General features: G+C 35.6%; 1 protein-coding gene across 1 annotated transcript; it reads left to right on the forward strand.

Annotated features, from left to right (window-relative positions):
* The first annotated feature begins 10,112 nt into the window (after positions 1 to 10,112).
* Positions 10,113 to 27,291, forward strand: LOC140152611 (actin-related protein 10-like). The gene is made up of 9 exons (XM_072175024.1): positions 10,113 to 10,274; positions 14,618 to 14,879; positions 17,592 to 17,699; positions 18,013 to 18,080; positions 18,546 to 18,661; positions 21,144 to 21,220; positions 22,053 to 22,208; positions 23,221 to 23,422; positions 24,975 to 27,291. The coding sequence occupies exons 1-9, from the start codon at positions 10,216 to 10,218 to the stop codon at positions 25,175 to 25,177; spliced, it is 1,251 nt and encodes a 416-aa protein (XP_072031125.1). The 5' UTR covers positions 10,113 to 10,215; the 3' UTR covers positions 25,178 to 27,291.
* Positions 27,292 to 27,991: the final 700 nt, after the last annotated feature.

Genomic DNA, 27,991 nt, shown 5'->3' on the forward strand with positions numbered 1-27,991 from the left:
GTTTTAAAAACGTTTTTAAGAAGTTATATTTGGGCTTTTGGTTTACATAAAAACGTTTTAATAACATTAAAATGTCGGGTTATATAAAGGTAATGAAACGTTTTAAAACGTTTTGTATGAAAACACACTACAACAACATTTTAAAAATGTTTTCAAAAATGTTATTGTAAACTATTTTTGCAAACAATTTTTTGCCAAATATTTTGTCGACACTTAAATTACATTATGTTAAAATATTTGCACCCAGCAAACACAGAAATGTTCTTAAAATGTTTTTTTCAAAACGTTTTAATAACATTTAAATGTCGGGTTATATAAAGGTCATGAAAACGTTTTCAAAACGTTATTGCAAATATTTTGGGCAAACATTTTTCGCAAAATATTTTTTCAACCCCAAAATAATATTCTGTTTAGAATGTTTAATATCAAGTTTTCAAAAATGTTTTTGAAATGTTATTAAAACGTTTTTATACCCTTTATATAACCCGACATTTAAACGTTTTCTGTAAAACATTTTTTGTTTGCTGAGCAGTAAATTATCAAGAAATGATTTTTAATGTTATGAAAACGTTTTATACCCTTAATATACCCTTTATATAACCCGACATTTAAACGTTTTCTGACAACCTTTTGCGAATGATGTCGAAAACGTTTTGTGTTTGCTGGGTTGGTCAATTATCAGGCCTGTAATATAGACTGCATCCTTGCCTTTGGACTTGGACTCTCGTCCAGAGGTCAGGGAGATATAATTTACTGGGTGCATGGGCAATTTCAATTATTTTTACCCTCAAATCATGGGAAAATATTTTACTGAGTAGATAGCAGTAATTACTGGCACCCAGAGTTTGGATTTTTCAAAATGCAGTTCTGTTTGCGAATGTAAAAATCGGCTTTGATGTAAAAAGTGGATTTTACCTCCAAATGGACCTTTGATGTTTCTTTTTATTTATCTATTCAAGAAAATGAACCTTTTCCCAAATTTGTTGTAATAAGAAAAATAACAGTTTGGACGTTTATGGCTCACGTAATGAGTCTGAAAGATTCTATAAGTGAAGTGATATACAAAAGTCATGATTAAGTATTCATATACTCAGAAGAACATTTTACGATTCATGTAGCAAGTAAGCACTCATAATACTCAGAAGAACATATTACAACAAGCGTTCATGTAGCAACTTTCATATTTAGCTCATATTTACACAGCCGTTGACGTTAGTCACGGCTGTGTCTTTTTTCTTACAGGTTCTTTCTTCTTCTTCTTCTTTCTTCTGTCGACCATTACATTTGCTCTAGCACTCACATGCTTACACCGATTTTGACCTAACTTGGTAACAATGATCATTGACCGTGCCCCTACATGTCACATGAAACTTGTGGGGTCAAAGGTCACGCAGGGGTCACAGGGGTCAAAAACATGATTTCAACTCAAAATGCTACTTCTCCCACAAATTTCGTAGGACAGTAACACCACTTGCACACATGCATTGTTATCACCCAGTGTCTATAAATCATACACAGATTTAGGGTCAAAGGTCATTAAGGGGTCACTTCCGGTATAAAACCAAATTCCTTCAAAAATTTTTATTAGCTAAGAAAAACATAGGAGAGTGACGGTATGTGCACAGATGAATTATGTTAACCTAATGTATATGTGGTATTTTTTTTGTTTGAGGTCAAAGGTCATTAAGGGGTCACTTCCGGTATAAAACGAAATACCTTCAAAATGCTACTTCTCCCACAAATTACATAGGACGGTGACGCAACTTGCACACATGCATTGCTATTACCCAGTGTCTATGAATCATACACAGATTTGAGGTCAAAGGTCATTAAGGGGTCACTTCCGGTATAAAACCAAATTCCTTCAAAAAATTTTATTAGCTAAGAAAAACATAGGAGAGTGACGGTATGTGCACAGATGAATTATGTTAACCTAATGTATATGTGGTATTTTTTTGTTTGAGGTCAAAGGTCATTAAGGGGTCACTTCCGGTATAAAACGAAATACCTTCAAAATGCTACTTCTCCCACAAATTACATAGGACGGTGACGCAACTTGCACACATGCATTGCTATTACCCAGTGTCTATGAATCATACACAGATTTGAGGTCAAAGGTCATTAAGGGGTTACTTCCGGTATAAAACCAAATTCCTTCAAAAAATTTTATAAGCTAAGAAAAACATAGGAGAGTGACGGTATGTGCACACATAAATTATGTTTACCTGATGTATATGTGGTATTTTTTTGTTTGTGGTCAAAGGTCATTAAAGGGTCACTTCCGGTATAAAACGAAAAACCTTCAAAATTTTTTATTTGATAAGAAAAACCTAGGACAGTAACGGTATGTTCACACATGAATTGTGGTTGCCCAATTCATATGTGGTATTTTTTTATTTGGGGTCAAATGTCATTAAGGGGTCACTTCCGGTCTGAGACGAAAACCCTTCAAAATGCCCATTCTGCCACAAGTAACATAACAAAGTGGTGCCACGTGCACCCATGCATTGACATTAGCCAATGTCTATGGGCGTTTTAATATATTTTGGGGTCAAAGGTCATTAGGGGTCACAACACGGCTGTGTTCGTGGGTTAGACCACAGCTAAGTCTAGTTCAACTTAATTCTGAACAAGTACCTTATGGGGACGTGTAGATTACTACGTGTAGTTTTACTCCAGTTCCTGGACATTTGTCCCAGCTCTTGTTTATAACTAACGGAGAAGTTTAATACAGAGTTTAAACTTATGTGGCAACTGCTGCCTGTACGTCCATTGTAATACCCAGGTATACGGGGATGTGCCCCTCCTACGGGTACCTTTTTTGCAAGAAATCCCTATAAATACGGGTTCCGATTTGAGAAAAAGTCCCAAAACATGGGTCCTGATTTGAGAAAAATTGGTAAAAAAAATTACTTTAGACTGATTGGTCGTAGGTAGGTCACAATACATATATTCAGAATCCTTGTGACCTTGGCTTAATATTTTTGTTTAGCTTTTGACGGAATTTGACCCCTGTATAACCGTTAACATCATATTTCTTGTATTACGCAAGGGTGCCTATAATTGAAGACCGAATTAAAATAAGACTAGTTTGCGTCTGACGTCAGGGCAAAGGCGCGACGTGATTGGTTACTGACTTGCGTAGTAGGCCTACGGCATTTTTGGTCTGGTTGACAGGACGTCATACGCAAACTAATCTTTTTTAATTCGGTTTTCAATAACGGGCACCTGTCATTTTTGACATGGCAGGCATGAAAATGTTAGTCATACGCAACTTAGCAATAAAGGGTAAATGTGTCAAACGACCCCTAAACCTAACCCATAACCCTGACCCTAACCCCTAACCTCCAACCCCTGACCCCTAACCCTAATTAACACTATGGTGATGTTTCTGTCTTAAATGCCACATCTTACCCAATAAAGGGGAAAGAACAAAAGGCGTCTACTCGACTAAATTGAAATGTTAGAATTATTTTGGATTGTACTACATAAATGTGCATTTACAAAAAACTCCAAAGATCATGTTTGACATTATGTGATATAGGCCTAAATGTAAAATAATATTTATTGTAAATTAAGAAATATATCCGTACGTCCGTGTAAGCTAGCTTGGGATCAAATATATTGTTACTAGATTTATTTGTAAATTGTCTATAAGTGTGCATTCCCTATTAAGCAGAATTCCAAAGATCATGTGTGATTTTATTTGATATAAATGTAAAATAATATTTATTTTAGATAAAAAAATATGTCACTCCATGTAAGGTAGCTTTGACTTCAATAGACAAAATACATTAATTTACCTTAAAATGTGTAATTATATCGATTATTGTCTTACTGGTAAGCATCTCTTTTAACAGAGATGTCACTTTTCAGGTTTTTGGTGAGTCCAAATTCCCACGTTTTTATCTATTGCCTTTTGGCATGCTTTCACATGCTTTTTCAGGTTTTTCTCACCAGTTTCATGTTTTTTTTTTGCTGAGTGGCATTTTTGCTTTAAGGTTATTACAATGTACAAATTCTTGGTAGGCCTATAGTTGTTGACTAGGTTTTGATAGGCTGGTTTTTGTCTTTGTTTTTGTGTGTTGTTGTTTAGTTGTTTGTGTGTGTCCTTGTTGTTTTGGTTGCCGGGTTTGGTTGGTACTTTGTTTGTAAAAAGTCAGCCATTTTTATTGGTATATTTGAAACTTTGAATAAAACACAGTCAGTAACACCATGACTGTCGAAAAGAAGAAAAAATTATATCGATTATTGAAGGGACATTTCGTGATTCTTGCGTCCTCTTTTTATGGTATGGATCAACGACCGAAACTGCCAGAAGGTTTAATATGTTCAGAAACATTATAGTTTTCGATCCGGGGTTCCGATGGATTCACCACTGAATTTTGGCAAATCTTTTTTTAAGACTAGGATAATTTCTGTTACGTCCTCGTCTTATTCTTTCGAATCAGGGGAGCTGTCAGTGAAAAGATTTTGCAATAATAATATTTGGCAATATTATTAAAGGCTGGGGTATGAACGTTTGGACAGTATTTATTTTGGGACATTAGAGCACATCAGACATATCGAATTTGCATTCTGAATACGAAGAATGTCATTCTGATATCAAATAATTTTGATTTTTTGAAATTCGCAATTTAATACATATTTTATGGCAAATCATTAAACATTGATATTTTTGATATTTAACAGCACTTGAAGTAAATTTTATAAATCTGATGATATATTCTTAAAGTGTATGTAGCTGGGAGGAAAAGCCGACGATCAATTGAAAATTTTGACCTTTCATATTGAAGATATGGATTTTTTTTTTTTTCCAAAAGACCTAATTTTTTTGGGGAAAAATCCATATCTTCAATATGAAAGGTCAAAATTTTCAATTGACCGTCGGCTTTTCCTCCCTGCTACATACGCTTTCAGAATATACTATTAGATTTATATAATTTACTTCGAGGACTGAACATTAAATTCTTTCAAATTGGACTTTATTTTGTCCACTATATATTTCAAACTTCAAATAATTTTACTTTGTGTAGCAAATATGATTTTGAATTTCCAATTCATTATCCAAATAAATACAATGTTTTAGGACAGACTTGTTGCAGTCTAAAAAGTTTTTTTATTGAATTATCAGTATTGTAACATGGTAGACTTGGAACAAATCTTAATTTATTTTTATTCTAAGAAAAAAACATAGATTCTAAAAGTAAGCATTAAAATTTGCATAATTTTGGCTAAATTTGGATTGGTAATGATTAGTAATATTAAATCCTACAAGTGTATCACAGATGGCAGATATCAAAAATTGTTTAAATGATTTTAATTAGCATTTTTATAGAGAAAAACTGGCATCATTTTCAGTGATGTGCGCCCTTATGTTAATTTCCTCATACGATATCTGGCGATTTGCACGATGGTCGAATTCAGCACCTTTGAAGAGCTAGCGTTTGAACTTGAAAATCAGTGTACTGTGAAAGCCGAATAGATTTCATGATGGAATTTGAATGTCTGTGATACTAGTGATGTGAGTAATTATGATTGTGTGTTTGTGGGGGGGTATAGACCTGTATGTTAAGCTTATAGATTTCATGCACGTGAAAATGCAATGCTGTTGATAATGCACTTGTCAATAGAAACCCTGACCCTGTGATACTAGTGATGTGAGTAATTATGATTGTGTGTGTGTGCTGAGGGGGGGGTACATAGGCCTGTATATTCAGTATTTAAGCTTATAGATTTCATGCACGTGAAAATGCAAGGCTGTTGATAATGCACTTGTCAATTGAAAGCCTGACCCTGTGATACTAGTGATGTGAGTAATTATGATTGTGGGGGGGGGGGGGTGCATAGGCCCGTATGTTTAGTAGTTAAGCTTATAGATTTCATGCACGTGAAAATGAAGACTGTTGATAATGCACTTGTCAATTGAAACCCTGAGTCCCTGACCCACTCCAACCCCTGGCTGCAGTGCAGAGTACCCGGAAAAAATAGCCGGGGCAGTTTATTATAACAGACGGGCATTGACACAAAATTTGTCCATGTAGGGCCGGCCATGTGTTGTTTCCCGTCGGTCCGGGACTTGGCCGGGAGTTTTAACATTTTTGAAATTTAGCCCTGGTATAAGTCCCAGCCACCCATCCCCGTGGTACCCTGGCCATAAGGGGGGGGGCTGGAAATTCACAGCTGCATATAGCCATATCTTTGATAACATGGACAAGTATAGTGATGATGTACATTATACAAATGATGAGATATCCTCTAAATAGGCACAATTTCACGGCTTTACCAGACGCGTAATGTTTGCTAGTAAATTAAACGCCATTTTGTGTGTAGGAAGTTGCAATTAAAAAAACTGCGATAATTTAAAATGACTGCAATTTGCAATGAAAAGCAAACCACCAAAAATTTCTCATTTGTAGATGTACACACATTGGTATGCATATAGCCTCTGGCATTGGCCAATTTGTCCTTGTACTATAAAAAGACCATGCACATTCTTCATATGAATCACAGGCCTATATTCACATAGCCATACATGTACCTGTACAGATGTACACACACCCACACAAACAACTGTATTTTATCCAAGGTAATTGCATACCCCTCCTACATACGGTACCCTATAACCCTAAACCCTAAACATGGGCCATAACACTAACCGTAATTCTAATCCTAACCCTAATCCTAACCCTAATCCTAATCCTAACCCTAACCTAACCCTAATCCCAACCTTAACCCTAACATACCCTTAACAGGCAAACCCTAATCCTATATCAATTCCTAACCTTAGTCCAAATCCTAATCATATAGCCTTGGAAGGGGGGGCTCCTTTTGGAATGGATAATAAATTGGACATTCAAAATCATACTTGTTACACAAAGTGAATTTAATTTCAAGTTTAAAATAAATCTGGACTTAGTAAAGTCCAAAATGAAAATCATCTCTGTTACTGTTATATGTCAAAATTTGACAAATATCAAATTTTATAATTTGTCATAAAATTTGTATTATATTGTGATTTTCAAAAATGAAAATTATTTGATATCAGAAAGACATGCTTCGTATTCAGAATGCAATTCGATAGGTCTGAGGTGCTCTCATGTCCCACAAAAAATACTGTCGAAACGCAATAAACGCTCATTTTAGATCCCTTAATATTATACAATATTATTGTTTTTTTTTTTCATTTAAAAAGTTTTACAAATATTGTCATGACCTTATAGGGCCTATTATAATAGCCCAACATTTAAATGTTAAAGGTCAGGTCTATTGCAAAAACAAGTTTATCTCTATTCGAAGAGAATAATTATTACATTACAAGTTGACACTTGTTGCAATTTTTTGTGCGTATTTCTCCTGAAAAAGGAGAAATTGTGTGGATAAAGTTCAGCCTCGTACGTGTTCTTCCCCCGTTTGAAGCGTACGCGTTCTCCCCCCGTTTGGCTGATGACGTATAGTAAATGAAGCGGGCACTTTTTCATGCTCTCATCATACAATCACAATCACTTTGACAAGTTTGACATTAGCAACAGTGAGTTGTACTATCACTTACCATAACTGCATAACAATATGCACATTATTGTTCTCATTTCGGGAACAAAACTCACACAGTATTGTTACTATGCGTTTGCTTTGTAATATTTCATCCAACTGAAACTATAGCATTGCAATATACAGGGAAATTTGTGGACTTAACACGGTTTATATGCTAGTCTCAGATGAAATTCTAAGCTCAAATTATGTATTTATTTTTTAGGCCTAATATTTTTCATGATATTGATATACATTGTAATATCACAATTTTTTGTCTAATATAAAAAAGAAGCGGCTGATTTTATCCATATGTTTAAAAACCATTAAATTTGTAATACTTAATTTGGAATTTTTTCTGTGAACAAGAACAGTATACGTTCTGTCCATTGAGCATTGAGAGCGTTCATAGTCCCTTTTCTCAAAGCGGGCACATCTTATTTCATTGACGTCATCGTTTTTCTAGGCCAAATCTGTCTCGTTCGAAGGAACTCACCGCTTAAGTTGGTTTTTGCGGAATATCAATTTAAACGTCTTATTTTCTCAAAAAGGAGTCATTTTCATTGTCCTCATAATATTAGCTTGCCAATGATATGATGTTGTTTTTGCAATAGACCTGCCCTTTAACAAAACGTTTTGACTAAAACCAAAACGCGTTTATAACACGTTTTAAAAACATTTTTGTGTTTCCCGAGATGCTGATGACCGTGACTGATGACTCAACAGTTATTTTAGATGGAAGTGATTTGAAACATTTGGAGTTTTCTGGGATGCTGCAACCAACCGACTCACTTGCTGGGAGTGAAATTGTACAAAATAATGCGCGCGTACGGTATGCTGAGATGTCAGTACTATCACTGATTTTATTAGGTCTCAAATTTCTGAGGGAAAATTAGTAGGGATGCTATTGCTGGACGTACAAAAAGCGTTCGATAACGTTAATCATCATATCCAGTATATTAAACTTCAGGCTATGGGAATTGACCCCACATGGTTCATTTCTTATTTATCAAACAGGCATCAGCTTGTGTGCATCGATGGTATTAATTCCAGCCTTAGGCAGCGCTCCTGTGGTGTTCCACAGGGGAGTTTGCTGGGACCATTGATTTAGCAACGACATGGAAACATCGGTGCACAATAAGCTTCTTTTGTACGCCGATGATAGTGTGATTATTTCATCCCATAGACCTAAGGATCCTGAGGTCATTTCTCATAGCCTGAGTTCTGATTTATCTTCTTGCAATAACTTGTTGATCAATAACAAGTTGTCTCTTCATGTGGGAAAAACTGAGTGTATTCTATTCGGGACCAGATCAAAATTAGGCAAGGTCGGTAATTTTCAGATTTCCTACAATAATCAAACTATCAAAGCTCAAACGTCCCGATCAAATACTTGGGAGTGACACTTGACCAATGCCTCTCTGGAGACATTATGGTTAGCTCTATAATTAACAAAGTTACTGGCAAACTCAAATTTCTTTACAGACATATGTATCTCAATCAGAATTTACGGAAAAATCTCTGCTCTGCTCTTTTACAATGCCATATAGACTATTGTTGCACACCATGGTATGCAGGCCTTAACAAACACTACCAACGCAAATTACAGATTATCCAAAATAAAATGACTCGTTTCATTCTCAGCTTGTCTCCCAGAGAGCATATTGGTCATCAGGTACACTTGGATTCCATTAAGCTTTTGAAAATCCATGATAGAGTCAAACAACTTCGACTCAATCACATGTTCAATGTTTTCTATGCAATGGGTCCCACTTACTTTGATCAGTTTTTCACTAAAATCACTGTCACTCACACTCACCGTACCAGATCTATAGCTCACATAATTTCCATGTCCCCAGAGTCAGTGGCCTTGCTTCCAACTCCTTTTTTTTTATCAGGGTACCCTTGACTGGAATTCTTTACCTATTCACATCAGGTCTATCACCAACAAGAATTCCTTCAAATCCCATGTCAAAACCCATTTATCTTCAACTTCAATGAACCAGGAAATGGCTGAATATGTTTAACTTAATATTTCTCTTTTGTCCCCTCTTTTGTGGCTCTGTTTTCATCTCCCTTTTGCAGGCACCTTTTCATTTTGGACCCCATTGGAAATAAGTTGGCATATTTGGCCAACTTTATGGGTTACCCTGGCTCATTGACTTGGTTGTGTGTTTCTTGTGATGATGATTGATTGCATATTTGTTATTTTCTGTATTGTTGTCAATTTTGCCAAATAATTTATAAATAAATAAATAAATAAATCACTAGGCCCCTAGGCCTACTGAGATGTTGAATGCGTCTGTGAAAGTGACCTAGGCTACAAACACATCACATTTGGCTGATTCCATGTAGGTATTTAGGTGCAAGTTGGGACATGTGTAAGCATTACAAATATGCCAAAAAATCAGGTTTGAAAAAAAAATTAACCAATTTCATATTATCAGATCGTAAATGTAATTTTGTGATTTTTCTATGCTTAATTGGGAGAAATGTTGTGCGATATTCAAACAGCAACACTGCCCATGAAGTTACAGAGTATCGATTATCGATTATGAAAATTGATTGATTGACGAAAACATTGAATCTGAATCGGCGACGATTATTGCTGTGATTGTGTTTAATTTTTTCTCTTTTTATTATATTATTTATATATTTACATGTAATAATTTAAGCGAAACAGCCATGCCGTTATTTGAAGAGAAAGCAGCTGTTGTTCTTGACATCGGTGCGGCCTACACAAAGTAAGTATTGAGATTTCTCGGAAGTTGGAGCAAAATTCTGCATTCTGCACCTAGCGCAGTTACTCACTCACTGCACTGACAGAGTGCACTGGTACAGCCACAGGCCTTTAAAGTCATAATGTACGATCTTATAATATGAATTTGGTTAATTTTTTTCAAACCTGATTTTTTGGCATATTTGTAATGTTTACACATGTCACAACTTGCACCTAAATGGAATCAGCCAAATTTCTTGTCCAGCAGAGCAAAGTTCGACATAAAGTCACTTTATGTCCTCCATTAGAACTGCATGTGTTAAACGGCCAAAATAACAAGCAGTGTTTATTTCACTTTACCTCGTTATTTCAGCTCAAAGTTAACAGAAACCATTCCCGATAATTATTACTAGTATTATTTCAGCATTTTGAGTATACAATTACAAATTTAAAATTTGAAGGAAATCGTACATTAAGCCTTTAAAGCAGTGTTCAAATAAGCACTTATCCTCTTGTCCTCTTGTCCAAAAATCACTGGGGATAACCATATTGAGCTATGTACTTATCCCCTGCAACACTTTGGATTCTTCAAAACATGACATATATTTTGTGGACAAGTAGAATTTATATTGTAGGTATCCCAGGCAAACCTTAGTTAAGGCCCTTCACAATTAATTCTTAGTTTCCTGTTTCATGGTTGAAAACCAGGGATGAGGCGACTTTTAATTATTAATTATCTTTTATTTTCTTTATTTTAAAATAAGTGGTCGCAACCTACATCAAGCCATTTTGACAAGGAGCATGCATTTAATTATTTTACTACTAATGTTTGATTTATGAGTAATGGGCCGTGTGTTTTGAACTCGCCACCCTTAGCGTTACATCACAAATATTATGAATGTTTACACCAATCAAGTTTCAAATTAGAATATCTCCACAACTATCAACCCTAAACTAGCAAAAGTATACATTTTTGGAAAGCTGAAGGCAAAAGCAATTTAAATATACACATTTCAACTCATTGTACAGGGTGACCTTGAAGTTATACAGGGTGGAATAAAAAAAATCCAAATAAAAATGGGTCACTTAATGCATTGCTTATTACTAACTTGCAGTTATAAACTGAAAGTAAAAACAACATTGATTTGGTTAGAGGATAGGGCAAACCTACTTCGGAAGAAAAAAAATCACAGCTGTTTGGTAATCTCGCAATACAGGGTGTCCCAAAATATGTTCAAATTTTTTACAATTCAACATATTTTGAACTGAAACATTTTACCCCTAACCCATACAAAAAAGTAAGTCCATATTAAGATTCCTCATCAAATTTCCTCTCAGAAAATGTAAACTTTGACTATGATAGGATAAGTAATTAAAAATTTAGGGCAACTTTTAGATTTTGAAGACATCCGCATTGCTTACTACAGTGTTTAATATGAAAACAGGTAGTTTTGCACATAAAAGTTTGCATTTCATAGACTAAACCAATCATAAAGAGTTCAAAATGATTAAAAACAATTAGCAGAATAAATAATCTTTCAAAAGAGCTCTTAACCATGTCTGTAGCCCATATGGATGCAAAGATATGATCAGTTGATTCAACGCGCACACACAAAATCTTTATTTCCCATAGACTTTACACATACCGCCACCGCCTCATCCGCCACCGCCTCATCCCCCACCTCGGTCATTCTGAACTCAAACAACTTGAACTCCACTATCTTAGCTGATAAACAATTCTCCTTTGGAGGTCTGTTAGGGCACACATTTAGCTACAACATGACACCATACACACTTCAATACCTTTTGTTTAAGCAGAGATATAACAATTTGAACAAGTCTCGATTTGGAAAAGCGTAACAACACCACCATTTTTGGGTGGCGAGTTCAAAACGCGTGGCCAATGGTACAATTAGGTAAAATGTCCATGTCACCCAATACACACTGAACAGTACCGGCTTTGGCTGGTTACCAGTTGTACTCGTCTATAATCGGCAATCGAAGCCTACAAAACGTGGCTCATATATATATCATGACATCGGGAATTGACGCAAATTTTCCGGTACAATCAGTCATACCTAGAAAGGATAAAATTGAAATTGAGAAACTATTTTAGGTATGACTTGTTGAACTACATCGAATGTGTGTCATTGGCCCTCAGACACAGGCATACTGTAGGAACCCATGGATTAGATTCATGTAGCTGATTGCGATTATGCATCAAACCGTTCATGCAAAATGTTGTTGGTCAGTGCAGGTATCGGTGCCCTGGCTTCATTTTAAAACAGAGCCTTCGCATCAATCTGAGCCAGAGACTGCCGTTCTTCTCTGAAACTTATGCTGGTTTCATACTACCCTGCCGCTTGCTGCTGAGCGGCGTGCGTGGCGCACACGTATTGCAGACAAACGGACACAATCAAGGCTTGTCATTGGTTGAAACGCCCTGCCGCTTGCCGCAGCGGCAAGCGGCAGGAAAGTATGCTGGAGGCTTTAGTGTAGTGTTACATCCTGAGTCTCCAAAGCTGCTGCGTGTGTTAGTAAAATTGTGTGTGTAGTAAGTTTAGTCCTCTTTGAACATCAAGAAATTCATTTTTTTTTACAAAAATAAAATTCCTATTTGATTTCACGTTTTCAACAAGTTGAATACAGGGACTGCCTTTTAAGTTGCATTTGCAAGAGCTATTTATAGCTCCTCTTGATGACTCGTTCAATTCTTGAAATGCTTTAATAGCCACAGGTACAAGCTCTCTTCTAAAGCTCATCTTGAGGAGACCAGAAGAGCATTCTACAGCTCTTAAACATCATTTTCAAAAGACAGTCCCTGGGAAGTTTTGAAGTTTTCAACACAAAGAAGAATTATTTTGCTGAGTGATTTATTTGTCTACTAATACTATTCCAACATGCAACAGACATTGGATACTTTCTACAGAATCTACAGAAAATGCTTGTCCCAAAGCATAAAAAGAATAATAAAAACAACACACATTCTGCATCTAGGTTTTTAATTTCTCATGTAAGCTTTGAGACTCGGAATAATTAAGGTGGCCTTACTCGCATGCTCGAGAAATACTAGCAATGAATTTGCTCACAGATTGCCCTCACATTCATTTCTATTGTTCGTTCGTACTCAATTTCTGGGGATAAACATATTTGGTAAGAACACATACAAATGTAATACTTAAAGTTACCCCTTGAATCCCCCTAACTTAACCTTCCAATTTGTTACTGCGTGTTGGTGACATAACTCTTACATGTAGTAATCATGTAACACGTCTCATTTCAGGTGCACTTACGTCGGTACGGGTGCACAGTCTTTTTGCCAGACTTCCTTACATTAGAGGATGTTTTGCAGAAAAACAAACATTATTAAATTTTCGTAACTATTCACCGTACCCTCAATAGTGCATGGCGCTATGGGTTTGAGATTTTTTCCTACATAATTAGTGGAACAAATGTTTTTTGGCATCCTTAAGGGATCTGGAATGAGCGTTTTGAGTGTTTCGACAGTATTTTAAGTGTGTCTTTCTGATATCAAATAATTTTATTTTTTGAAATTCACGGTATAATACAAATTTTATGACAAATTATTAAAAGTTGATATTTTTCATATTTTTTGATATATAACAGTCCTCGAAGTAAATTTTATCAATTTAATGATATATTCTTAAAGTGTATGTAGCTGGGAGGAAAAGCCGACGATCAATCGAAAATTTTGACCTTTGATATTGAAGATATGGATTTTTTTCCCAAAAAGACCTAATTTTTTTTTTTTTTTTTTTGGGAAAAAAAATCCATATCTTCAATATGAAAGGTCAAAATTTTCAATTGATCGTCGGCTTTTCATCCCACCTACATACATTTTAAGTATAAATCATCAGATTTATAAAGTTTACTTGAGTACTGTTAAATATCAAAATATCAATTTTAATGATTTGCCATAAAATGTGTATTACATTGCTAATTTCAAAAATCAAAATTATTTGATATCAGAAGGACATTCTTCAATATTCAGAATGTGATTCGATATGTCTGATGTGCTCTAATGTCCCACAATAAATACTGTCCAAACGTTCATACCCCTTCCCTTAAACCTGAAATGATAAAAATATGATTGGTTCCATTATTTTTTATAGATGCCAGTTCCCATGAGGGGTTGAAGGTCACAGTGGGGCCAAAACTTAAAAATAGTCCTATCATGTTGTAAGGTATCTTTAATTGTTCATTTCATCACAGGGAATAAAAAAAGTCTAATTCCAAACATGTATGCAGTAGGGTGCACTGTGCTGTAAATGTATTTAGTTGATTCAATGTTATTAGTTTGAAACCTTCTGTTTTTGATATTGACATTTTATCTGATTTCTATTTCAGAATTGGTTATGCTAGTGAAACTGGACCAAGAGCTATTATTCGTAGTACTTTCAAGCAATCCAAGACTGGCAAACTCCTCAACCTGAGTAATTATTCCACCTTGGAGGAGCTATATGACACGCTGGTGGATTACTTGCATGTTATCTACTTTAGACATCTACTCGTAAACCCTCGAGATAGAAGAGTTGTTATATGTGAATCAGTACTGTGTCCATCACAATTCAGAGAAACTCTGGCCAAAGTTATGTTTAAACATTATGAGGTAAGCTACTAAATTTAATTGTAAATATTTTTGACAGAATGAGACAATTCCCAACTTCCATAGTAAAAAAAATTCAATGAGCTTTTCATAAAGAAGAGACGTGAAATTAGGGATGATTGTTTTTTACATTCTAAAATTAGCCTTGTTTTTTTTCAAAATATTGAAAAAAAAAGAACATGTGAAAAATGCAATTTTGTCACTCTGATCAGCAAAACAATATACGGTATTTGAAAATGTTTTTGAAAAAGTAAGAAAACCTCTCCTGGACTTATGTGCTTTTTATGATAGTGCAAAAAATTTCCTTTTTTGCTTGCATGATATACTTATCTTGTCACAAAAATTGTGCAGTGTTATCAGAAGTGAACTCTGAGAAATCAATGTTTTAGTAAAAAAATGTCAAAATTATGCACAAAACATCCCTATATTTAACATGGGGCATGGTCTTAGTTTGCATCTTTTTGCACCAACGATACCAAAATATATGCTTTTAATGTGCCAAAATCCAAAATAATTTGAAAATCTGGATGGCATTTTGACTGCAGATCTTACACACATTTGCTAGCATTAAGGTTACACGAAGAAACGCATTATAAAAAAGCGTATAAAAGACGTATAAAGTTGTTCTCTAAAACCGCGTTTTCTCAGCAATCAAATATCACAGTGAGTCAAATGTTGGTGCATGGATGTATCTTAACATTATTTTTGTGTGTTTATACAAATTTTTAGAATCCGTTTGAAAATCCTTCGTTTAAATCATTTTTACGCACCATGTTCACAAGATCAAAAACACGTTCCATGCAGTTTTTTCAAATATTCGCTCCGTATAAAACCACGCCGAGTGATTGTTTTCTCCTTTTTTGTATTGTACTACAAATCGACCAAAGAAATAATGTTGCCATGGGGAAGAACCAAATACAGTACCGATTAAATTTTAAAAGCCCGTTTTGGGGAAAAATTTTGGAGAATTTGCTTGAGAAAAAGCTGGTTTGTGAAATTATCGATATCTTGATTACGGGACGTTAATTTAGACATCTGAATACCTACATTATTTCTCAACATTCTGCCAATTGCTATCCCATTTGATTTTCACTCCAACTTGAAGCTAGTTTTGCAAAAAACGAGGTTTTCTCCATCGGGTTCGTCCAAAATTTCAGCGCCGACATGCGTGTTTATTCTAAGAGCCATTATGCGGACGCAATTGTAATCATCACGTCATTGCGTCAAATTATGATTATATATCCCCTTCGAGGACAATCAATTGCGTAAGCTGATGTGTGGCCGAGCGGATAGAGCATTGGACTGGGAATCTAATATGATAAATTTTGGGGGTTCGAGTCCCTGTGGGTGAAATTTCGTTTTTCCTCATTTCTCATTTTTACTTCTGTTCTTCCCTCTTTTCTTTCTCCTTTTCTTTTTTCATTTCTTTTCTTTCTTTCTTTCTTTCTTTCTTTCTTTTTTATTCACTATTTCTTTATTCTTTCTTGCTCCTTTCTCTTATAGTTTTTGTATATTTGATTGATTCGCTGACTACAGTGATTGATTGTTTTTCACTTTTGTTTTCACAATTTGTAGGCCTGCTAAGTCTGTCTTGTTGAATATTCCCAAATTCGATTTACAAATATTTGTGATGTTGCTGTTGATGTTATTTATTTATTTCATCAAATATATCAAGGCTCTATAAATTTAATATCAACACATTTTCTAGACGGTGGGCATAGGGGCCAGAGGAACCGGGCAGAGGAAGTGCCCCAATCGATTTTAAAATGTATAAAACCTCATGAAAATTGCGAAAAACGGCTTGTGCCCCCCCAGCATCACGAGCTCCGGGCACGAGCTGAGCCAAGTTTCATGTCTTGACCGTGGATCGATATTCTATTATAATTATTAAAGTAGGCTTATACCTCCCGGTACGCTTGTTCATTTTCTGCATGGCTGTTTCTGTTATGAACTTGCGCCCCTCTGAAATCAAGCGCATGAAAAACCTTTCGGCTAACCTTAAGGGTACTACACCCCTGGCCAAATTTGTGCATATTTTTGCATTTTTCACAAAAAGTATAGCACATTGGTGACAGGTAAGATATATATATATATATATATATATATATATTATAGGGGCAAGGACTACAACCACTGTACTGAAAATTCAGCAACTCAAAGCAAGTAGTTATTGATTTATTGATCAAATACTGGTTTTCCCTCATTTTTGACTGTAACTCCACAACTGTTGTCTGTGCTGAAATAAAATTGCCAGTACAGTAGTTGTAGTCCTTGCCCCTATAATATACATATCTTACTTGTCCCCAATGCGCTATAATTTTTGAAAAAAATGCAAAAATAGTCACAAAATTGGGCAGGGGTGTAGTACCCCCTTAATGACATACTGAATGCAACTTGACTGTGTTGGACATACATGCATGTTTGCGCCGCATCACATGACAGAAATTGAGCCCGTAATCACAGTGTTTCGCATCCGCGCATTCCTGACTCATATTTCCCACCAATTTACTTCAGGTGTCTTGAACCATGTGATTTTTTTAGATTTAGAAAGAGTGAAATAATGATTTTTAAATCAAGAAAAATGGGAGGAAATATTCATCAGTTTCAAGTGATTTCATTTTAGTAAAGAAATCTTAAATTTTGGCATGGACAACTTTCTCCTCTTTTTCTGCCCTTAACCATACAATACCTTGAATGATTGTTGTTTACTTGTAGGTACCATCAATATTGTTTGCACCATCTCATCTGTTGGCTGTCTTCACATTAGGAATCAACTCAGGCTTAGTACTAGATTGTGGATACACAGAATCACTTGTACTACCAATATCCTTTGAATTGTGATAAGAAAATTAAAAGATGAATTTGAGAAGGTATATTTACTGATTTAGTATGCATCCCCTTTTGTTTGAGTAATAGGGGTCAACCGTTTGTTAACACTCTTAACAGCAATGTTTCATGCACCATATTTTCCTTTATTTTACTCATTTCATTGAAACCACTAACTATGCAACTTTAATATAAACCAGACAGATTAGGTGGCTATCGTGTAAAAATTATTAAACTGAACTTTTATTAGTTCGTTTTTGTTTTTGTTTATGAATAATAAGTTTGATTTTCCTTAACTCAAATTATATACGTTTATGAAGACTATCCAATATTAAAAGGTGTGCAGTCACTGCCACTGGGAGCCAAGGCTATACACAAGTAAGTCACATAAAGGTATGTAGTCATTGCCACTGGGAGTCAAGGCTGTACATATGTAAGTCATCTAAAGGTATGCAGTCATTGTTTCAAAGAAAAAAGTATTTGAAGGATATGCTATTATATTCTGTTTTGTCTCAAGTTGTGAGTAACTTCATGTTGGATTTCACTGTGGCAGAGCGAAATACGTTTTTACTTCTAATATCAAAATGGCTAGTGCAATTTACCTCAATAAAATCTGACCACCCACCTTTAATCAAGTATTGTTGAACTTTCTTACTTGGTTTACTTGATATTTAAAGCAGTTTGGCAAAATTTCATTATAAAGTTGATAGGCATGTGTGTGCCAAAAGAAATCCAGGGCCATCACATATTTTTAAGAGCAATTTTGGCATGAAAACCGCCTTATTTTAAGGCCTGTCTATTACCGTTACCAGTAGTAATTTTTCCAATATGATTGATTTTCAGTAATTTAGAGGCACAGATTCTTGAACATGGCACAGTCAAAGGAGTAGGAGATGAAGAGAAACCTGTACGCTCAGTTCTTGGCACAATTCCTGAAGAGACACTAGAAGATATCAAAGGTTTGTATTCAATATTATAGAATGGTGTGTGTTTTAAATGTTGCAACATAATGCATAGATAATTACAGGAATCAGTTTCAGTGAATGCACACAATTGAAATAATTCCTGCCTCGGGGTACTTATTTATCAATGCTGTAGACTTAATGTCATTATTTAACCATTAAATAGGTGCCAGAATTATACACGCTCTGCATTCTTGTGGCATCCACATTTCCACACATCATTTTCTTTATTTATAATAATTAATGTACTTTGTAATATGACATGTATCTCATACTGTCCACTTTGTGTAATAATACTGCTAAATATACAAATATGTGTCCTTTTGTACTAGATTTTACTTGTAGCAATGTGTGTTGTGATGAAAATAAATCTGAAATTGAAACTGAATCTGTGGGTAGTGCTGGGAAACTCAAACCCAATGTGTTACCGTCCTGGAGCAGACATTTGCGGGAAGGGTATTGCAACATCATTTTAGGGTCCTAATTTCAGGCTCTTTTGCTGAAAAGAAAAAGGGTAGGATGATGGCACAATTGACTTGTAAATCACTATTTAGGATAGGCATTTAAATGATTGGGCTATTAGACTATATTTTTCATGGCCATTAGATCCCAAATTTCACACAACAAAATCTTTATCCCAAACTGGTCAGTGAAAAGGGTTACCTTTTCAAGAAGATTTCAAGGAAGATCAGTGCAAGAGCTTTAGGTAAACCTGTATTATCCGTCAATTTCTCCGAATTATGTTGAACAAAACTCATTAAAATTCTAATAAAAATAAAAATAATGGTGTCAAAATGTGTATTTTAATGTATAAATTACTGTTATACCCCCACTGTCATTAAAAATGGCCTATTTCCCCCCTCTATCGATCGCTAAAATGATAAACAGAGGGCAGTATCATTCTATTAATAATAATTAAATACTGCCCTCTGTTGGCGATTTCGGCGACAAAGCAGGGCATCTGCCGACCCTGGCTGAGATCACTTAATTTGAATGTATGACACTCTTCCATGCCAAATTTGCTGAGCGATTTTTCATGACTAAGAGTTACACAAGAGTTACAGTGACGTCAGCAGCATCTTACTTACCATACTAAAATACGTATTTAGCAGTAAACCTCGATAGAAATTGATGACGTCATCGTAATTATTCCTTGATTTCATCGGCATCAAGATTCTGGTCTCAAAACTCCGAGGCTGGAATTTGGCGATTAGCCTACAATCAACAGAGGCGCTATGTAGAGTAATTAACGACAGGGGTGAAAGATCAGCTTCACGATATAAATCAAAGAAATACGATTTATTGAGTCATTGGCGATGACTGTATTTAAAATCATTGGTGTTTTTTTAATCATGATTGTTTCAACGTCATGCATACGTATTGTAACACACATTTGACACCATAATTAATCAGATATTATAATTATTAGTATTTGGTTCTTCAAACTGGAGAAAAATTAACGGACAATACAAGTTTTCCTAATGCTCATGATCAGTGATCAGGGTTAGTAGTTTTATATTAAAGTAGGTCAGTGTTTTAGGTTGGGAATACAGCTGACCATCCTCTCTGGGTGCACCTACAAATATATGGGGCAAGTCCCTGCCAAACACAAGCCCTCCACCCTTATGGAAATATGGTGTAATCACAAGAGAACCAAAAGTGTGACAGTGCTATATATTTTAATGGTTCAAATATTGAAATGCATCATGAAAACACAATTGAATTATACTCAAGTCAATACTGGTAATTGGAAAATAGAAGCGATTTTGTTTTCGATTGGGACACTTTGGTGCAAAATAAATCCCTTGCAAAGTTCCAGACAGAATCAGTGCCATTTTTCTGGACATTTTGTTAGAAGTATATCCATCCATGGCCTTAGCAAATCAGGTTTGTAGGGATGTATGCATACCTCTAGTCTAATCACCTACTACATCTGGGTAGAGTCCCTGAGGCATTCTAGTATATATATATAGGTAGTTATGGAATGTGACCCTATTCGTCAAACATAATGGGCTGGCTGGATGTTGTAAATGCTGTTTTTGATTAATATGAACATTTTTCAACATTCATCAATCATGTCATGAGTGTTAACTGGCAAACTTGATAGTACTAGTGTTTCATCATTGGCTCTATTTTCAAAACCAGTGAACTGAATCCAATGAAAATTTCACACAGAGTAGAACAATTTAATAATGGGCTCACCATTTCTGTAAGTTAATTTCATAATTTTCTTAAGATTGAGAATTATGGTACAAGCCCCCCCCCCCATCCAACAGACATTATTGGGACTCCCTGTATGCTTTTGATTGATGTTGAATACCTGAAATAATGAAAACATTACAAAAATTAGATCTATTCAAATTTACCAAAAAATTGAAATGACCTTCTGAATATGCATATTATTTGTATTCATTTTTTATAAATTCATTATTTATTTATTTTACTTACTTCATTTATTTCATTTTTTATTTCATTTAAGTGCGAACGTGTTTTGTTACCAACATAGAGAGAGCTACACAAATCCAACAAAGTAGACTAGCTGGGGATGAAAGCAAGGTAAGTCTTCTTGATTCCTCCACTATTATAGGCCACAAGTTTAATTTAGGATACACTAACTAGCAGGTCAAAATTCTGATTTTGTTGTGTACCATCTGTGAAGAGATGTGACGGGGTACATAATGTGGGCACAGTAAGTACAGGAGTTCTCACATGGCTATTTGAGATGCCTATGGGAGATTTGATGTCACATATCGCTCATAATTTTGTAACTTTATCATGTGTATAATGCTGCACTGGGATTTTGAAGGGTTGGGTGAACTAAAAGTGTGTTGTATATAATCATAATATCAATGGTGCATATATCAACCTGTATGAATGATTTGTCATGGTCATTTTCAGGAAATAATATAATGGCTCCAGTCATAATGGTTTATATTAGGTATATCACTCAATAGGCAAGTTTGATGAAAGCTTCAAAATACAGTTGAAATCGGCAAATGCATTGTAATGTAATGATAATTTAAACATGTTCTGAAATCATCCAAAATCTGGCACACATACAATGTAACTTACAATGGCAAGAGTAGTTTTAGGATTTTGAATGTTTGTTAGCTACTTTCCCAAACCAGCAACAAGTATTAACTGCTGCTCAATCAGGTCAATATCAATTTTTTGGAATTAATTAAAGACAAGGAATTAAAACGATATGTCACTCAATAAAATAACAACACAATATGTAAAATATGCTATAAATTTTACCCAATCTGTTGACAAAAACACATAAAACTGAAAGAAAAAAAAATCACAAAATGTCAAATCACAAATTATGCGCAGGTACATATTCCCCAGGAAATGGTAATATAATTTGAACATTCCTTTATCTTTGTAGTGGCCTACACCTCCACCTGCAGTAGAGTACCCAATTGATGGTGGCAGAATATTATGTATAAATGGGAAGATAAGAGAAACAGCATGTGAGGCTCTCTTTGAACAGGATAATGAGGAGAAATCAGTAGCAACTCTAATATTGGATTCTATCTTGAAGGTAAGCAGTCATTGGGGTACCAGGGGGTAAAATTGCTTAATTGTCCAGATAACCCACAAGCAAAATCATTTTACCAGGATGAATGTGTGAAAAGCCTGTTTTTGAGGGGGGGAGTGTAATGGGTGCATTGCGCATGATACGTGCAGAGAAGATATCTTACACTTCCCATGATGCATTTCATTTCTCCCAATTCCGATTTCTGTAAACATGGGTCGATAGTGATGAAATGTACCTCAATTAACAGAGCACATCCGGATCTTGAACCTATGTTTATTTCTTGAATATCGACCCATGTGTAGACAGTCTAATCTCAAAATGAAAATGAAGGGAACTTTTACAATTGGGAGTGACATTGAAATGAGGTGATATGTCATGTGGCAAAGGACTCTGGGATGGGTAAGATATCTTCTCTGATGCTTGTGTCCATAGATGTGCATGTTGAGAGGGACACTCCGATATACAAAAGCCTCAAAATTTCCGCTAATTTTAAGCCGATCAATGTATACCCAATTTTCCCTTTTTTCTGATATCTGTGACTCCATTGTAATTAATCTATACATGGATACACAGTCTTGAACTATTGAAGCCTTAATGTACGATTTCCTTTAAATTTTTAATTTGTTATCATAAACTCAAAATGATGAAATAATGCAAGTAATAATTACATGATTATCAGGAAGGGTTTCTGTCCATTTTTAGCTGAAATAACAAGATAAAGTGAAATAAACCCTGCTGGTTATTTTGGCCTTTTAACATGCAGTTCTATAGGAGGACATAATGTCATAATTCTTTGAATTATGACATTTATGTCTAATTTTGCTCTGTTGACCTACAAACACAACAAATTTGGCTAATTCCATCTAGGTGCAAGTTGGGACATTGGTAAACTTTACAAATATGCCAAAAATCAGGTTTGAAAAAAAAAAACAATTTCATATTATAAGATGTACATTATAGCTTTAAACTAGCAGATAAAATATATTTGTATCTTGTTTTTTTTTTCATGGAGCAGTGTCCAATTGACATGCGTAAATTGATGGCAGAAAACATAGTAGTAATGGGTGGTACCAGCATGTTACAGGGTTTCCAACATCGTCTGCTCGCAGAATTGAAGATGCTATTAGAACAACCTCGGTATAAGGAAGAGCTTTCTTTGACAATCTTCCAGATTCATCAGTCACCATCACAGCCAAATTTCACTGCATGGCTAGGAGGTTAGTGCATTTGTATATGTATTCGTATCAAATAACTGAATTTGGAAAATGTTGATAAAAAGTTTCATCAATCTGACTACGATACCTCTATTTTGCAACTAACTCGGTCACTGCAATGTATGTTGTGTCCCGTGTTTGAAATAAGCCCTATCGCAGTGCAATTTGCACCCCAACATTGGCATGTTGTGATACAATTATTTAAGAATGGTACAAAATTGTGATACCACTTTGTACTGATTTTATGTGTTGATTGTGTGAGACTGTACTTTAAATTGAAGTGCACCCCAAGGTAAAAACAATAATTTGTAGACTGGTTATGTCATACTAATACTAAAATATTTGTAGTCGCATTCCTCTACTTTCTACTACCTTGACGAGTCGGTGACATTAGGTGCTGCCCAAGAGGTCTGCGGATATAGTAGGCAATAGTAAGAGGTCCTGTCTAGTTGGAAACCATTGATAGCGTAGACATGATGGTTCCATTTTAAATTGTAAAGAGTGAAGTGTTTAGGGATATGTTTGTTGTTCAGGTTCATTGAATATCTTAATTCAGTTCTCTTCCCATTCCAAGAAAACCTTGGATCAGCTGAAGTGTGATCAAAAGCAATTGATTCATTTTGAAGAAGCTGTAACCAAAGTAATTAAACATTATCATGCTTAACCCACTCCACATGGGTTTTGATTGCAGACAACAAGTTGCAGATTTTCTTTTGGCAAAAATCGTTGGCCGTATCACATACTGACGTATTTGCAAAATACGCATTTCGAGAAATTCAAATTTGAAAATTTAGTGATTTTCATTTACTGCATAATCTTAATTAAAACATTATTGTTGATTAAAACCTGTTTAAATTAATGCAAATATACCATATTTTCAATGTACTTCATTTATAAGTATCAGAGCATGACTATCTCTGCAAAAAATCAAAATTGAATAAAATATGTTATGCATATATGTTACTATGTGAAACAGTTGCGCAAATACGCCACCATGTGAAAAGGACAGCAATTTTAATGTGCAATGACAAAGTCGCGCAAATATGTCGCTATGTGAAACGGCAAATTCTTCAAATTGCAGATAGACATACTGGGCTTGCGCAGTATAGGTGATAGGTGATCAGCAAATATGTCGTTATGTGATACAGACATTTCAAGCTTTTGCAAATACGACATAATTAAATTAATTAAACTAATTAAGCCACTTTGAGGCATGGTTTTTGGTAAATGTATAGAGTAGCACATAACAAACTACCATACCAATTTTCTCAAAACTGTTTAAAATGTCGAATACGTCACTATGTGATACGGCCGACGAAATGTTGCAAAAAGGTCAAACAATTTCAGAATCATATATTTTGATTACCATATTTTGCATAAAAATGCCTTAAAATGAGCACAATCAGGCCCAATTGTGGTTCATGAGATAGCTCTTGATATTTTGAAATTATATCAGAATTTGACCTCTTTATGTAGAAGCATAGAGTCAGTATGCAGAGCATTAATTATAACTCAATGTCATATATTCATATTCTTATATCGTAATTTCTTACAGGTGCAATATTTGGTGCCCTGGAGATCCTAAGCTTCCGTTCCCTGACAAAAGAAGCTTTCCTGCAGACTGGCAAGGTACCAGACTGGTGTACAATGGAGGAGATACCATTAGACATTGATGTTGCTAAGAAAGACACACCACTGAGGAATATCTCGGCTGTTACAAAAGCTTTACTGTCAGCCAAAGGGAGCCCTGAGAAATAAATCCTGAGAAATGAACAACATTGATCAAATGCTTAAAATTAAGAACCAGTGCTTTTCTCTCCCTTGCATGTGGACATTAATAAGGGATTGGTTTAATTTGTGGCAGGATATTGCATATCTTACAACTATAACTAGACAGAATAGATAGAAACACCTATGAGAAAAGGGTTGGAGAGGTGATTGCGACTAGGTATTGATGATGGATAGATTGCTGTGGGTGCAAGTGTTAGCAAATGTGTTTTGCTCATTGCAGCATTCTATGTGAGAAGTTGCTACAACCTATTGTGTTGAAATGGTCATAATTGCATTCATGTAGTAGGAGGTTATAAAAGCATCCTCCCAATTATTGCAGCTAATGAGCTAAGCAGTATTGGCTGAAAGACAGAATTAAGGGAGCGAATGACACAGTGACTAGGGCTCTCCCCATGGTGCATGAGTTCCATGTTCAATGAGCTAATCCAGTTGAAATCCATACACCCCCTTTGGAAGATATGACCTTAATCTCCCACACAGGGGTGTAGATTTTAAATGGAATCAACTATTCAGATAACCCCATTTGAAACTTGCACTCCCTGTGTGGAAGATTAAGGTCATGTTTCCATAGGTGGTGTTTGGATTTCTGTTGGCTTGCTCTCAATATCGATCGGTTATGAATAATTCACATCAGCTCTTATTCGGCTCATGTGATTGAGGTCACCACATAAAGGTGTCATAAGTTCAGTGAATCGTACCTGTTAAAGAGAGTAAAAACGCCCTCTTTACCGGTCACGACGGACAGAAATGGGGTAAACTACTACTATGATCCCATCAGGCACCAGTGATAGTTTTTCCAAGAAAGTCTTCTAATTTGATAAGGGGATGTCTTTTTGCTATAGTAATGTCGAATTTGGGACTTCCTGTCAATAGGAAATGCATGACATGTACAAGATATGAAATACAGTAAGTATTTGAAGTCACAAAAACATGTGATACCTCACGTGACATTGCATTATTCATGTCCTCCTCATTGGCCTGTGAATAAAAATATCAATCTTCACTGACCAGATATAATGGTATCTGGCTCCCGGCCAGGGGCGTAGCAAGCGGGGGTGACATGGGCCAGAGGGTTCAGGGGCCCAGAGCACAAAAGCGAAAATTAAATAAGGGCTGATAATGGAGAGCAGGGCCGGATTTACCATTGGGCCAGATGGGGCCCCAAAAGTACCCTATGCATCTTTCTTTTAACCCCAATAACAGAATGTTTTTGGCCAAAATGGGGCAAAATTGTAACATTTTCCGCGCTTCGCGCGCATTCAAATAGTGGAATTCATCTTAGGGTAGGAGTAGTCTGAAATTGAATTTTTTCATGTGCTTTAGGCGCAAATGTCCTAGTAACATCGGAACAACATATTAGTCCCCCTCTATATTATGCGTAAACCAAAACTTGGTCACTGACTGGAGTGCACAGGCTTTCCTCGGCACTTGAGTTCGGGGCCTCCAAATTTTGGGCTGGCCCAGGGCCTCATAAGGTTAAATCCCGCCCTGGTTAAAAGGGCCTGTACTGCTCCTTGTCCATGGGCCCCTGATGCTCTTGCTACGCCCCTGCTCCCAGCATGAATTATTGATTTTATAAGTTGGTTAAGAAAATCACACAATAGTGATTACAGTGTTAAGAGTAAAGCACAAATGAACCAAAAAAATATTGTTAGAATTCAATGTTTTTTTACATATAATTCTATCATCCAGACAGGGTATTGCAACAGAATTTGGCACTACTACTAGATTGAGCTACATTTCAACTGAGCTTGGTACTTAATATGCTAAAGATTCACATATAATTTCGAGTTCAACTTAATGCGTTCATCATGATTGATAACATATTTCTTATTGATCAACAATCGACTATGGCATAGTCTGGTGCTCCAGGAGCACTGTGTTACGGTTCCATAAGGCTCCTGATGCACTAACCCTAACCATTGTGCTCTGTGTTGCTGTTGACCAGGAGCACTGTGTGTTCATGACTTAATTTGGCAAACTCCTTTTATCATATTTTGTTTATTTATTTATTTACTTATGTATTTATCTAATGCAAAAGAAAACAAAGTGCAATAAAATGTCAAGCTTGCAGAAGGTGTTATTGTGTCCTGTGTCTATTTGTAATAATTGTGAATTGTAATAATGTATTTGTAATAATTGGAAAGGACCTGCAACTTGCTGAAGGGGATGGAAAGGACAAGGAAGTTCACAAGAAGTAAAGAAATTTGTTTTAAAAGGGTAGAAACTTAAAACCTGATTGATTGATGGTAATATAAAGACAACGTTCGTGTTTTCAGAAAAGCTAAACAAATCGGAATAAAACGACCTGTAAAGATCTTTAAAGCATATGGCTATGATGGTTGATTTAAGGTATTTGGTTACGTACCGGAAGTGACCCCTAAATGACCTTTGACCCCTATTCTGTGTACAACTGTTAGACACTGGCTATAGACGATGCATTTGTGCAAGTGACGTCACACTGCTATGTAATATGGGGAAGGATTAGCATTTTTGGCCATAATGACCTTGACATGATCTTTGCGCCAGATATTTTCACGTGGCATTTGTGGCACCCCCAATGGTCCTGGTAACCAAATTTGGTCAAAATTGACAAACGCATATGGTTACGATGGCTCATTATAAGATTGGTAGAAGAAAGGAAATTATATAGCAAGTATTGTTTACTCCCTATTAGAAGTTTACATCAGTATATTTAAATTTAAATTTTAGGCGACGAAAAAAAGAAATCCTGTTCTTCGGGCGGACGGACCTTTCAAGTTGGGTCGGTCGGTCGGCCTT

This window comes from Amphiura filiformis, chromosome 5 (genome assembly GCF_039555335.1).
Source record: "Amphiura filiformis chromosome 5, Afil_fr2py, whole genome shotgun sequence".
Taxonomy (NCBI): Eukaryota; Metazoa; Echinodermata; class Ophiuroidea; order Amphilepidida; family Amphiuridae; genus Amphiura; species Amphiura filiformis.